The sequence below is a fragment of the Scomber scombrus genome, unplaced genomic scaffold, assembly GCF_963691925.1.
Source record: "Scomber scombrus unplaced genomic scaffold, fScoSco1.1 SCAFFOLD_309, whole genome shotgun sequence".
NCBI lineage: Eukaryota > Metazoa > Chordata > Actinopteri > Scombriformes > Scombridae > Scomber > Scomber scombrus.
This window is the reverse complement of record NW_026910391.1, coordinates 320-12,332: the sequence shown is the minus strand read 5'-3', so window position 1 is coordinate 12,332 and position 12,013 is coordinate 320. Positions and strand designations below refer to the sequence as shown.

The following is a 12,013-nucleotide window of genomic DNA, read 5'->3' as shown; positions in this document are numbered from 1 at the left end:
AGCACTGTTAGTACGTTAGTACTGTTAGTACTGTTAGTACCGTTAGTACCGTTAGCACTGTTAGCACTGTTAGCACTGTTAGTACGTTAGTACTGTTAGTACTGTTAGTACCGTTAGTACCGTTAGCACTGTTAGCACTGTTAGTACTGTTAGCACTGTTAGTACCGTTAGCACTGTTAGTACCGTTAGCACTGTTAGTACTGTTAGCACTGTTAGTACCGTTAGCACTGTTAGCACTGTTAGTACCGTTAGCACTGTTAGCACTGTTAGTACTGTTAGTACCGTTAGCACTGTTAGCACTGTTAGCACTGTTAGTACCGTTAGCACTGTTAGTACTGATAGCACTGTTAGCACTGTTAGTACCGTTAGTACCGTTAGCACTGTTAGTACTGTTAGCACTGTTAGCACTGTTAATACTGTTAGTACCGTTAGCACTGTTAGCACTGTTAGTACCGTTAGCACTGTTAGCACTGTTAGTACCGTTAGCACTGTTAGCACTGTTAGCACTGTTAGTACCGTTAGCACTGTTAGCACTGTTAGTACCGTTAGTACCGTTAGCACCGTTAGCACTGTTAATACCGTTAGCACCGTTAGCACTGTTAGCACTGTTAGCACTGTTAGTACCGTTAGCACTGTTAGTACTGATAGCACTGTTAGCACTGTTAGTACCGTTAGTACCGTTAGCACTGTTAGCACTGTTAGTACTGTTAGCACTGTTAGCACTGTTAATACTGTTAGTACCGTTAGCACTGTTAGCACTGTTAGTACCGTTAGCACTGTTAGCACTGTTAGTACCGTTAGCACTGTTAGCACTGTTAGCACTGTTAGTACCGTTAGCACTGTTAGCACTGTTAGTACCGTTAGTACCGTTAGCACCGTTAGCACTGTTAATACCGTTAGTACCGTTAGCACCGTTAGCACTGTTAATACCGTTAGCACTGTTAGCAGCTAACAACCGCAGCTCAGTGCTAATGCTAAGCTAACAGCTGCTCGAATACATCTAAGCTACAGAGGAAGTGCTTCTTCTTCTTCTTCTCTTGTTGACTGAAGGCAGACTCACCGTCGCCTCCGCAGGTGTAAACTGGTATTACAGTGCTAGCTGGTTAGCATGCTAACTTCACATTGTGTTCATCACTTTTGTTCTTTTTTAATTTTTCTAAATAAAAGTCACGAGAGGAAGTTCTGTCCACACCTTCACAATAAAAGTCAGTAGAAATGCACAACAGTATTCATGATGAGGTGTTTCAAAATAAAAATAATTCACAAACTTCAAAATAAAAGCCAAATCTAAAAAATAACCGTAGTAATTTTTCAAAATAAAAGCATTCAACTAAACCCATGGCTTTCAAAATAAGAGCAGATATCAAAGTTTCTGATCATAATAGTTTTATATTATTAATAAACTCTAATCAATAAATATTTAAATAAATCTTAGATGAGCTCTGATTGGTCGATTTACTGCGACAAGTTGCTGAGGCTCTGATTGGTGGAGAGAAACTTTCCCATGAAGCTCGGCACCTGCAGGCCGGTTGCCACGGCGATCCCACCGCACCAAACCTGCAACAGAGAGGTACAATAAATATATAAATATATATATATTACTGCAGTAGTACTACTAGTAATGTAGTAGTACTGCAGTAGTAGTACTAGTATTGTAGTAGTACTGCAGTAGTAGTAGTACTAGTATTGTAGTATTACTGCAGTAGTAGTACTAGTATTGTAGTAGTACTGCAGTAGTAGTACTAGTATTGTAGTAGTACTGCAGTAGTAGTAGTACTAGTATTGTAGTATTACTGCAGTAGTAGTACTAGTATTGTAGTAGTACTGCAGTAGTAGTACTAGTATTGTAGTAGTACTGCAGTAGTAGTACTAGTATTGTAGTAGTACTGCAGTAGTAGTAGTAGTAGTATTGTAGTAGTACTGCAGTAGTAGTACTAGTATTGTAGTAGTACTGCAGTAGTAGTACTAGTATTGTAGTATTACTGCAGTAGTAGTACTAGTATTGTAGTATTACTGCAGTAGTAGTACTAGTATTGTAGTATTACTGCAGTAGTAGTACTAGTATTGTAGTACTAACCGTGAAGGCGGGGACGAGCGTCTGGCTGAACTTTGTTTTGAAAGAGTGAAGAAGACGAAGATGATCGACGTCGATGAAGAACAGATCACCTGAAACACATCAGAGCTGTTAGCAGTTAGCATTTAGCTGTTAGCCATTAGCAGTTAGCCGTTAGCCGTTAGCTGTTAGCCGTTAGCTGTTAGCCGATAGCAGTTAGCTGTTAGCCGTTAGCCATTAGCTGTTAGCAGTTAGCCGTTAGCAGTTAGCCGTTAGCAGTTAGCCGTTAGCCATTAGCTGTTAGCTGTTAGCAGTTAGCTGTTAGCTGTTTGCTGACAGTCGTTAAACTTTATGACAAAACAAACATTCAGCTGAAACTGAAAGGCAGATTCACGACTTCAGAACATTTTTAGAAAAAACTTAAAACAAAGTGATCAGATTTTTTCTTCGTACCGTTGTCATAGTTACAGTAGATTCCAATTCGCTGAGGCAGCGGCCAATCCAGCGCCTTCGCTCGGTTGTTGTGCTTCGCAGCGAGCGAGCTCTGCAGCCATTGGCTGGCGTGGAGACACCACGAACCAGCGCTCTTCCCTAATTGGTCGAAGCGCCCCAGGCTAGCGCGATAGGCCACGCCCACGCTGAACGACTTCCAGTCAGCCAGGGGGCGGAGCTCCCAGTAGTGACAGCCGCCACTCATTTCCTGGTCGCCTAGGAGTATAGTGTGTATTAGTGTGTATAGTGTGTATAGTGTGTATAGTGTGTATTAGTGTGTATAGTGTGTATAGTGTGTATTCGTGTGTATTAGTGTGTATTAGTGTGTATAGTGTGTATAGTGTGTATAAGTGTGTATTAGTGTGTATAGTGTGTATAGTGTGTATAGTGTGTATTAGTGTGTATAGTGTGTATAGTGTGTATTAGTGTGTATAGTGTGTATTAGTGTGTATAGTGTGTATAGTGTGTATAGTGTGTATTAGTGTGTATTAGTGTGTATAGTGTGTATAGTGTGTATAGTGTGTATAGTGTGTATTAGTGTGTATAGTGTGTATTAGTGTGTATTAGTGTGTATAGTGTGTATAGTGTGTATTAGTGTGTATTAGTGTGTATAGTGTGTATTAGTGTGTATAGTGTGCATAGTGTGTATTAGTGTGTATTAGTGTGTATTAGTGTGTATAGTGTGTATTAGTGTGTATTAGTTTGTATTAGTGTGTATTAGTGTGTACAGTGTGTATAGTGTGTATTAGTGTGTATAGTGTGTATTAGTGTGTATAGTGTGTATTAGTGTGTATAGTGTGTATAGTGTGTATAGTGTGTATTAGTGTGTATTAGTGTGTATAGTGTGTATTAGTGTGTATAGTGTGTATTAGTGTGTATAGTGTGTATTAGTGTGTATAGTGTGTATTAGTGTGTATAGTGTGTATAATGTGTATTAGTGTGTATAGTGTGTATTAGTGTGTATAGTGTGTATTAGTGTGTATAGTGTGTATTAGTGTGTATTAGTGTGTATTAGTGTGTATAGTGTGTATTAGTGTGTATAGTGTGTATTAGTGTGTATAGTGTGTATAGTGTGTATTAGTGTGTATAGTGTGTATAGTGTGTATTAGTGTGTATAGTGTGTATTAGTGTGTATTAGTGTGTATAGTGTGTATAGTGTGTATTAGTGTGTATTAGTGTGTATAGTGTGTATAGTGTGTATTAGTGTGTATTAGTGTGTATAGTGTGTATAGTGTGTATAGTGTGTATTAGTGTGTATTAGTGTGTATAGTGTGTATTAGTGTGTATTAGTGTGTATTAGTGTGTATAGTGTGTATAGTGTGTATTAGTGTGTATTAGTGTGTATAGTGTGTATTAGTGTGTATAGTGTGTATTAGTGTGTATTAGTGTGTATAGTGTGTATAGTGTGTATTAGTGTGTATAGTGTGTATTAGTGTGTATTAGTGTGTATAGTGTGTATAGTGTGTATTAGTGTGTATTAGTGTGTATTAGTGTGTATAGTGTGTATTAGTGTGTATTAGTGTGTATAGTGTGTATTAGTGTGTATTAGTGTGTATAGTGTGTATTAGTGTGTATTAGTGTGTATAGTGTGTATAGTGTGTATTAGTGTGTATAGTGTGTATTAGTGTGTATTAGTGTGTATAGTGTGTATAGTGTGTATTAGTGTGTATTAGTGTGTATTAGTGTGTATAGTGTGTATTAGTGTGTATTAGTGTGTATAGTGTGTATTAGTGTGTATTAGTGTGTATAGTGTGTATTAGTGTGTATTAGTGTGTATAGTGTGTATTAGTGTGTATTAGTGTGTATAGTGTGTATTAGTGTGTATTAGTGTGTATAGTGTGTATTAGTGTGTATTACCCAGAACTGTGTAAGACTCTCCAGCGAATCGGTCGCGTCCTGCTCGGCTTCCTGCCGTCTTATTGGGCGATGGCGTTGCGCTTCTGCTGCTAACAAATAATAAAAACACATAAAGGTCAAAGGTCAAAGGTCAAAGGTCAAAACACAGACGGAGGTGAACGAGCCAATGAGGTCGAGCTAAAGCGACGAGATGAAAAAAATATTAAAAGTTTTAAAAAACAAATCGTTGTTTTAATAAATAAAAAAAATGTCATTAAAAACTCTGTGATGTCATCAGTGATGTAACAGTGATGTCAGCAGTGATGTGATGTCAGCAGTGATGTAACAGTGATGTCAGCAGTGATGTGATGTCAGCAGTGATGTAACAGTGATGTCAGCAGTGATGTCAGCAGTGATGTGATGTAACAGTGATGTCAGCAGTGATGTAACAGTGATGTCAGCAGTGATGTAACAGTGATGTCAGCAGTGATGTAACAGTGATGTCAGCAGTGATGTAACAGTGATGTCAGCAGTGATGTAACAGTGATGTCAGCAGTGATGTAACAGTGATGTCCACAGTGATGTCAGCAGTTACTGATTGGCTGCATGAAGCGAGTAATGACAGATGAGTGATTGGTGGTTGCTTGGCAACCGGGCAGCAACAGCTGTTTCTACCTGAGAGTCTGGAGGAGGACGCAGTACGGAGACAGCAGAGGGACAAAAAAGGTCACAACAGCAGAAAAACAATCAGCACAAACTTTGCAGCGGAGCTTTCGACAGTAAACCATGATCTTCTTCTTCGCTCACCTGCTTTTATTCTCTTTGCTTTTCAGTCGGGGGTCGTGACCTTTGACCCCCTGTGGCTCCCAGGTCACCGTGTCACTCTGCACCTTCAGCTCCGGGTGAGCCGTCGCCGCGTCGAAGCCGAAGTTAAACGCTGAGACACACAAAGAAGAGTTCAGTCACACACGGTAACTGTTAGTTATCCTTCCTGGACTCTCTGGGCCCTGGAGGGGCCGCGGCCCGCTGGGCCCTGGAGGGGCCGCGGCCCGCTGAGCCCTGGAGGGGCCGCGGCGGGTGGGGGTGGGGGGGGGGGGGGCAACCTGAGAACCTGCTGGTGGACCGCGCTGGTGAAGGAGCCTTTTGGGTCTGGCTGGATCAGGGGTCTCAGGAAGCAGCAGACAGGTGGAGAGGAGTTCAGAGAGAACATGGAGAAGGACTTTCAGTCTCAAAGAAGTTCTGACAAACCATCAGGAGACTCAGGAAAGGGAAGCAGGACTCAACCCAGGCTGGTCTCAGTAGGGGGGGGGGGGGTTCACCCTGAGATGCTGAAGGTTCTGGACATTGTGGGGCAGTCATGGAGGGACAGGGACCCATGGACTGGCAGACCGGGGTCAGGGGCCCATGGACTGGCAGACCGGGGTCAGTGACCCATGGACTGGCAGACCGGGGTCAGTGACCCATGGACTGGCAGACCGGGGTCAGGGACCCATGGACTGGCAGACCGGGGACAGGGACCCATGGACTGGCAGACCGGGGTCAGGGGCCCATGGACTGGCAGACCGGGGACAGGGACCCGTGGACTGGCAGACCGGGGACAGGGACCCATGGACTGGCAGACCGGGGACAGGGACCCGTGGACTGGCAGACCGGGGACAGGGACCCATGGACTGGCAGACCGGGGACAGGGGCCCATGGACTGGCAGACCGGGGGGTCCAGCTATCAGGGATCACTACTCAGCCTCCAGGAGAAGCTGCTGCTGAAAGGCTCCGGCTGGTTGTTGAACCTGGTTCAGAAGCAGCGATGTGGTTCTGGCCGTGGAACAGTGGACCAGCTCTTCACCCTGCAGGGATCCTGGAGGGGTCATGGAGGGGTCATGGGAGTTCACACATCCAGTCTACAAACCAGGACCGGGTCCCTCGGGGGACCTTGTGGGAGTTTGGGGTACCAGGGTCTCTGCTGTGAGCCATTGGGTCCCCAAACAACCGCTGTGAGAGCTGGGTTCACATTGTCTGCTGTAAGTCCCGGTTTCAGTGGGTGTTGGGCTCCATCAGGGCTGTCCCTGGTCTCTGATCCTGGTTCTGATCCTGGTTTCAGTGGGTGTTGGGCTCCATCAGGGCTGTCCCTGGTCTCTGATCCTGGTTCTGATCCTGGTCTCAGTGGGTGTTGGGCTCCATCAGGGCTGTCCCTGGTCTCTGATCCTGGTTCTGATCTTCATGGACAGAGTCTCAAGGTGCAGCCGGGGGGAGGACAGAGTCCAGTTTGGGGACCTCAGAACCTCCTCTCTGCTTTCTGTGGTTGATGTGGTTCTGTTGGACTCTACATGTGAAGCGGTCGGGATGAGAGTCAGAACCTCCACATCTGATCCATGGTGCTCTGCTGGACCCAGGTGGACTTAAAGCAACTACTGTAATGAAGGCATATTGATTATCGGTACCTGTGGTTTCTATGGCGACGGGCTCGGAGAACTCGCCGGCGGCCGCCTTGTTTCTGGCTCGAACGCGAACGACAACGAAATGAGAGTCAAACTTCAGACCTGAGACACAAAAACACGATTCAGTGACGGTGACCTTTGACCTCTCACCTGCGAGGATGACCTTTGACCTCTCACCTGTGATGGTGACCTGTGTGTCTGTGATGTCATGGATTTTTTCCCAGCATGCCCCTGCTGCTCTCAGCGGGCTCTCCTGATTTGTTTTTCTGTATTCGACTTCATAGCGTTCAATCCGCCCGCCGCCGCCGTCGGCGCCGCCCTCCCCGGCCGGTTGCCAGGCAACCATGACGGTGTTGTCACAGACGACGCAGCAGGAGGGGTCGACCTGCGGCGCTGCGGGCACTGCAACAGACAGGAAGTGAGACAGCAACCTTTAATAAAACCACAGAAGAAGAAACCGTGACTCACCTGGCAGGAAGTGAAGTCGCTGAAGCCCCGCCCTCTCCACGCTGAAGTCCACAGTGAACTCTGAAAAGCTCGATGACGCCGCCGGGCGGGTCGTCAGCCGGAATGCCGGCGCCATGGTTACCCTGGTAACGGGTTGGTGGGGGGGGTAGAGGGGCGGGGTTAATAGGGGGGAGTTAGAGGGGCGGGGTTAGATGGAGGGGTTAAAGGGAGGGGTTAGATGAGTTAGAGGGAGGAGTCAGAGGGGGGGTTAGAGGGGGGGGGTTAGATGAAGGGTTGCGGGGGGGTTGGGGGGGTTAGATGAAGGGTTGGGGGGGTTTATTACTGTTAACTTTTAGTTTGTTAGTTTAGTTTAAATTCAGTTTAGTTAATTTAAGTTTGAAAAGAAATGTGACGAAATATAAAAAACAAATAAATGAAAAACAAAAGAAACAAAAATGAGAAAAGAAGAAAACATTAAAACATGATGAAAGTAAAGAGATGATAAATATAAATGTAAATAGTGAACCGACCTTTCTTTGATTTGTTTTGCAGCCTGAAAAAGAAAAACTTTATTTATTCCAACAAGTTTTGTTGCGTTAATGTTTAAATAAAGTTTATTCCAGGTAATGATGTTTGAACCTTGAGGAATTCTTCTTCGTTGGTGATGGTCAGCGTCTGGTTGGCGAAGTCGAGCAGCTCCTCGCACGACATCATCGCGACCCGCCCCTCCGACAGCTGCTTCTGAAACAACCAATCAGAACACTCCGTTCAATCAAGATTAAACTAAAACAACTGAAATATTATCTTTATAGTTTACAGGTTATTGATTATTGATTATATAATTATATATTAATTATCTACCTGGAGCTGCACCTCCTTCCTCTGCGCCTCCTCTTTAATGGCGCCACGGAGCTCCGCCCCCTTCTCGTCCAGGGCGGAGCTTAGCTGCTCAAGCTCCGCCTCCAGGTCTGACGTCACTTTAGATGACTCCTCCTGATTGGACGGGAAAAGTATATTTAAATAGGTTTTGGGTTGTGACCCCGCCCACCTGTGTTCCCTCTGAGCCAATCAGACGCTGACCTGCAGTCCTGACAGCGTGGTGTCGACTGTTTCCAGGAAGGTTTGGAGCTCTTCATTCTTATTGGCTAACGTGCTGATGATCCTGCGCAGAGCTTCCTGTTTAACACACACACACACACACACACACACACACACACACACACACACACACACACACACATAATAATAATACATTATGTGTAATAATCATTTATTGATATATCCTGATGTAAGTTAGCAGCTGATGTGACTCTATAAGGGTCATAACAGTATTGGAGGACATGTTCTGTCCCCCATTCAAATAATCAAAGCACAAAATACTAAAACATGCACTATTGATGTCTTGAGACAAAATGTAAATATAGCTGAGGTAAGAGTGGTTTCAAAATAGGATTTAAAACACCTAACAGCTGTTGAACCTTAACCTCTAAGATGGCTTTTTTCTCTTGATGACAAACTTACATCAAATATAAAAGTTCAAACACATTTTAATCTACTTTTTGTGGGATGATGTTGTTGATGTATGTCTCAGTTTATTTAATCATAAACATATTTTAAATAATAGTAATTATGCTCACAGCCCTGTTACCAAAGCTTTGTGACATCATAAGGATGACATCATCAAGCCATGTGCTAACACCGTGGTAGAAAACAGTAGAGTCCTTTCTTCTAACATCACAACGCTGTTACTCATATGATCAGAATAAGATTTCAAACATTTTCTCTTTTTTTATAGCTAAGTTTGTCTTTGACCAAATGATCTATAATAACATTAAATGTGAATGTACAGTGTAGTATAATCATGTTTTAAATGTACTAACATTTTGTCAGAATATATAAAAGCCTTTTTCTTCTCTGTTAGTTTAAGTTAAGTCATTATCTACAGTCAACCCTTCCACTCTGTTACCATGTAGGTCTCATCTATCAAAATAATCTTAAAGGATTTTTTCAGCTCACAATAGTTTAATTTATTGTCTTTTGAATAGTTTGAATAGTTAAATGAATGATGTATTTGAGCAAATACATAAAACATCCAAAGTTCCTTAAATGAATATAAATTAAATGAGTAAATCTGAATGTAATGAAAAGTATTTATTAAACAATATTTTAAAATATATGTTTTTCAGGGTTGCTCCAAACACAACAAATAAAACATCTAATAAAAAGTTCTACTTTGATGTCTGAGCAGGACGAATCAAATCATTTGATGGTTTCCAGCCTGTTGTTCATGAAGACTTAACAGGAAATACTCAAATAAATGGTCCATTTTTCACTAATTGATGCCTGAAGTGTCCTCCAATGCTGGAATGAACCTTATATATTATTTAAAAGCCCTTAAAGAGAGAGGTGAGGTGAACCTGGACGCTCCGACGCTCTGAAGCAATAAAACAAGCTTATTTAAAGCAAAATCTTTATCAAATTAAATGTTTCCCCAGAGCAGGTAAAAGTGTTTGTCGTCAGAAGCGTGGAACGGTAGGATCCTTTTTGTGATGACCTCTATTATTATCATCATCTTTATTCTTTTTTCTTTTTGGACTATGAATATGCCCTCGAACAACTATTAACATTTTTTTCTTCCTTTTTTCGTTTTTGTCTTTTCTTACGCTGTTTTGGACAGAAGACGTCATTTATTTATTTATCTATGTATGTGGGAGTATAGTTACATTCTAAGATGGATGTATTTATATTTCATAGTGGATCATATCTCTCTTAATAAATAAGCAGGACCTAAACACAGACATGACCCAGACTGTAATTTCTATAATAGGGTGATTGATTGAGATTACTATACTGATGATCAATTTAATAATAAATTCAATCAAACAGGAGTGTCGATCATACACTTTCATAGCAGAAGTCTCGACGCAAATTTTCAAAGTATAAAATATTATTTAGGTCAATTTACTACACCCTTCAGTGTGGTCGCAATCTGTGAAACTTGGCTGAGCCTGGATGAAGGGTTAGACTATCAACTGGACGGGTATGTGGAACAAGTTCACTGATGAGATCAAAAAAAGTAAAAATCTGGTGCAATTTAAAAATAAGTTTAAAAAATTCATTTTGGAAAGATACAGTCTTTACTGTGAGGAATGATTTATGGGACTAATGTTAAATATTTATTTTGCTTGATATTTGCTGAGTGTGTACATGTAGGTGTGTATATGTGTGTATATGTGTGTAGATGTGTGTAGATGGCATGTATGCTGGTTTATGTATAGGTAATGTATATACGTATATTTACATGTATGGTTTAAAGGTTAGGGCATCTATAAGCAGCCCTGTTGTTAGAGGGATGTGTTACTGGTTTCTTTTTCTGTGGTTTTATTTATATATTTTTTGCTGATCGAAATAAAATAAACTCAAACTCAAATATTTATGAGAATTAATGTGAAAAATACACAGACACACAAACTTTCCTCGGGTCAGGTGTGTAATGACTGACAGCTCAACACTCCCCTGCTGGAGCCCTGCAGTAACTATGACAACACTCCCCCTGCTGGAGCCCTGCAGTAACTATGACAACACTCCCCCTGCTGGAGCCCTGCAGTAACTATAACAACACTCCCCTGCTGGAGCCCTGCAGTAACTATGACAACACTCCCCCTGCTGGAGCCCTGCAGTAACTATGACAACACTCCCCCTGCTGGAGCCCTGCAGTAACTATAACAACACTCCCCCTGCTGGAGCCCTGCAGTAACTATGACAACACTCCCCCTGCTGGAGCCCTGCAGTAACTATGACAACACTCCCCCTGCTGGAGCCCTGCAGTAACTATGACAACACTCCCCCTGCTGGAGCCCTGCAGTAACTATAACAACACTCCCCCTGCTGGAGCCCTGCAGTAACTATGACAACACTCCCCCTGCTGGAGCCCTGCAGTAACTATGACAACACTCCCCCTGCTGGAGCCCTGCAGTAACTATGACAACACCCCCCCTGCTGGAGCCCTGCAGTAACTATGACAACACTACTGCTGCTGTTAGATTAACATTATACACATAAACATGAGGAAACAGTAATAACTCTTCTCACAGTGCTGCAGCTGAATAAACTATATATAAATACAAGATAAACTATAACCTTACAGATGTAATAAGCACTCAAAAGTTCATATTTCTCACGAATCGCGATTTGTTCCAAGTGGTGTTGCCGTACATAACTGTCAAAGATGGCGGACGATGGCGGACGCTACTGCGCATGTGTGACTCACATCGTAGTGCCAATCCTCGTCGATGCTAACAGCTAACAGCTAGCAGCTAGCTAACCCTCTGTGCATGTGTTTCCCGCCCTCAGCTCATTGATCACATGTGATTATTGATCATCAATCGATCAGATTCTTCCTCCTACCTTCTGAGTGTCCATCAGCTGACAGAGAGAGACGCACCGGGAGGATCTGACGTCACAACACACCTGACTTCCTGTGTGGAATGTCAAAATAAGAGTCTGAAGCCACACGCACACACACATTCACACACACGCACGCATACACGTACACACACACACACACACACACACACACACACACACACACACACACACACACACACACAGACACACACACACATACAGACACACACACAAACACATACACACACACACAGACACACACACACAGACACACACACACACATAGACACACACACAGACACACACACACACACACACACACAGAGACACACACAGACACACA

The 12,013-nt window shown here is 43.0% G+C and overlaps 1 protein-coding gene across 1 annotated transcript; it reads right to left on the bottom strand.

The window, feature by feature from the left end:
- Positions 1-849: 849 nt before the first annotated feature.
- Positions 850-11,715, bottom strand: LOC133976977 (FSD1-like protein). Its single transcript, XM_062415116.1, has 13 exons — positions 11,671-11,715; positions 8,344-8,439; positions 8,125-8,256; positions 7,903-8,004; positions 7,794-7,816; positions 7,285-7,406; positions 6,994-7,218; positions 6,820-6,918; positions 5,189-5,318; positions 4,403-4,491; positions 2,507-2,761; positions 2,078-2,166; positions 850-1,557 (listed from the first exon to the last, which is right to left on the bottom strand). The coding sequence occupies exons 1-13, from the start codon at positions 11,683-11,685 to the stop codon at positions 1,456-1,458; spliced, it is 1,479 nt and encodes a 492-aa protein (XP_062271100.1). The 5' UTR covers positions 11,686-11,715; the 3' UTR covers positions 850-1,455.
- Positions 11,716-12,013: the final 298 nt, after the last annotated feature.

Coding starts and splice junctions, on each gene's coding strand:
- LOC133976977 (XM_062415116.1), bottom strand. Junction 7,219..7,284: donor GCGACTTCACTTCCTGCCAG/GTGAGTCACGGT, acceptor TGTCTGTTGCAG/TGCCCGCAGCGCCGCAGGTC. Junction 2,762..4,402: donor AGAGTCTTACACAGTTCTGG/GTAATACACACT, acceptor CTATACTCCTAG/GCGACCAGGAAATGAGTGGC.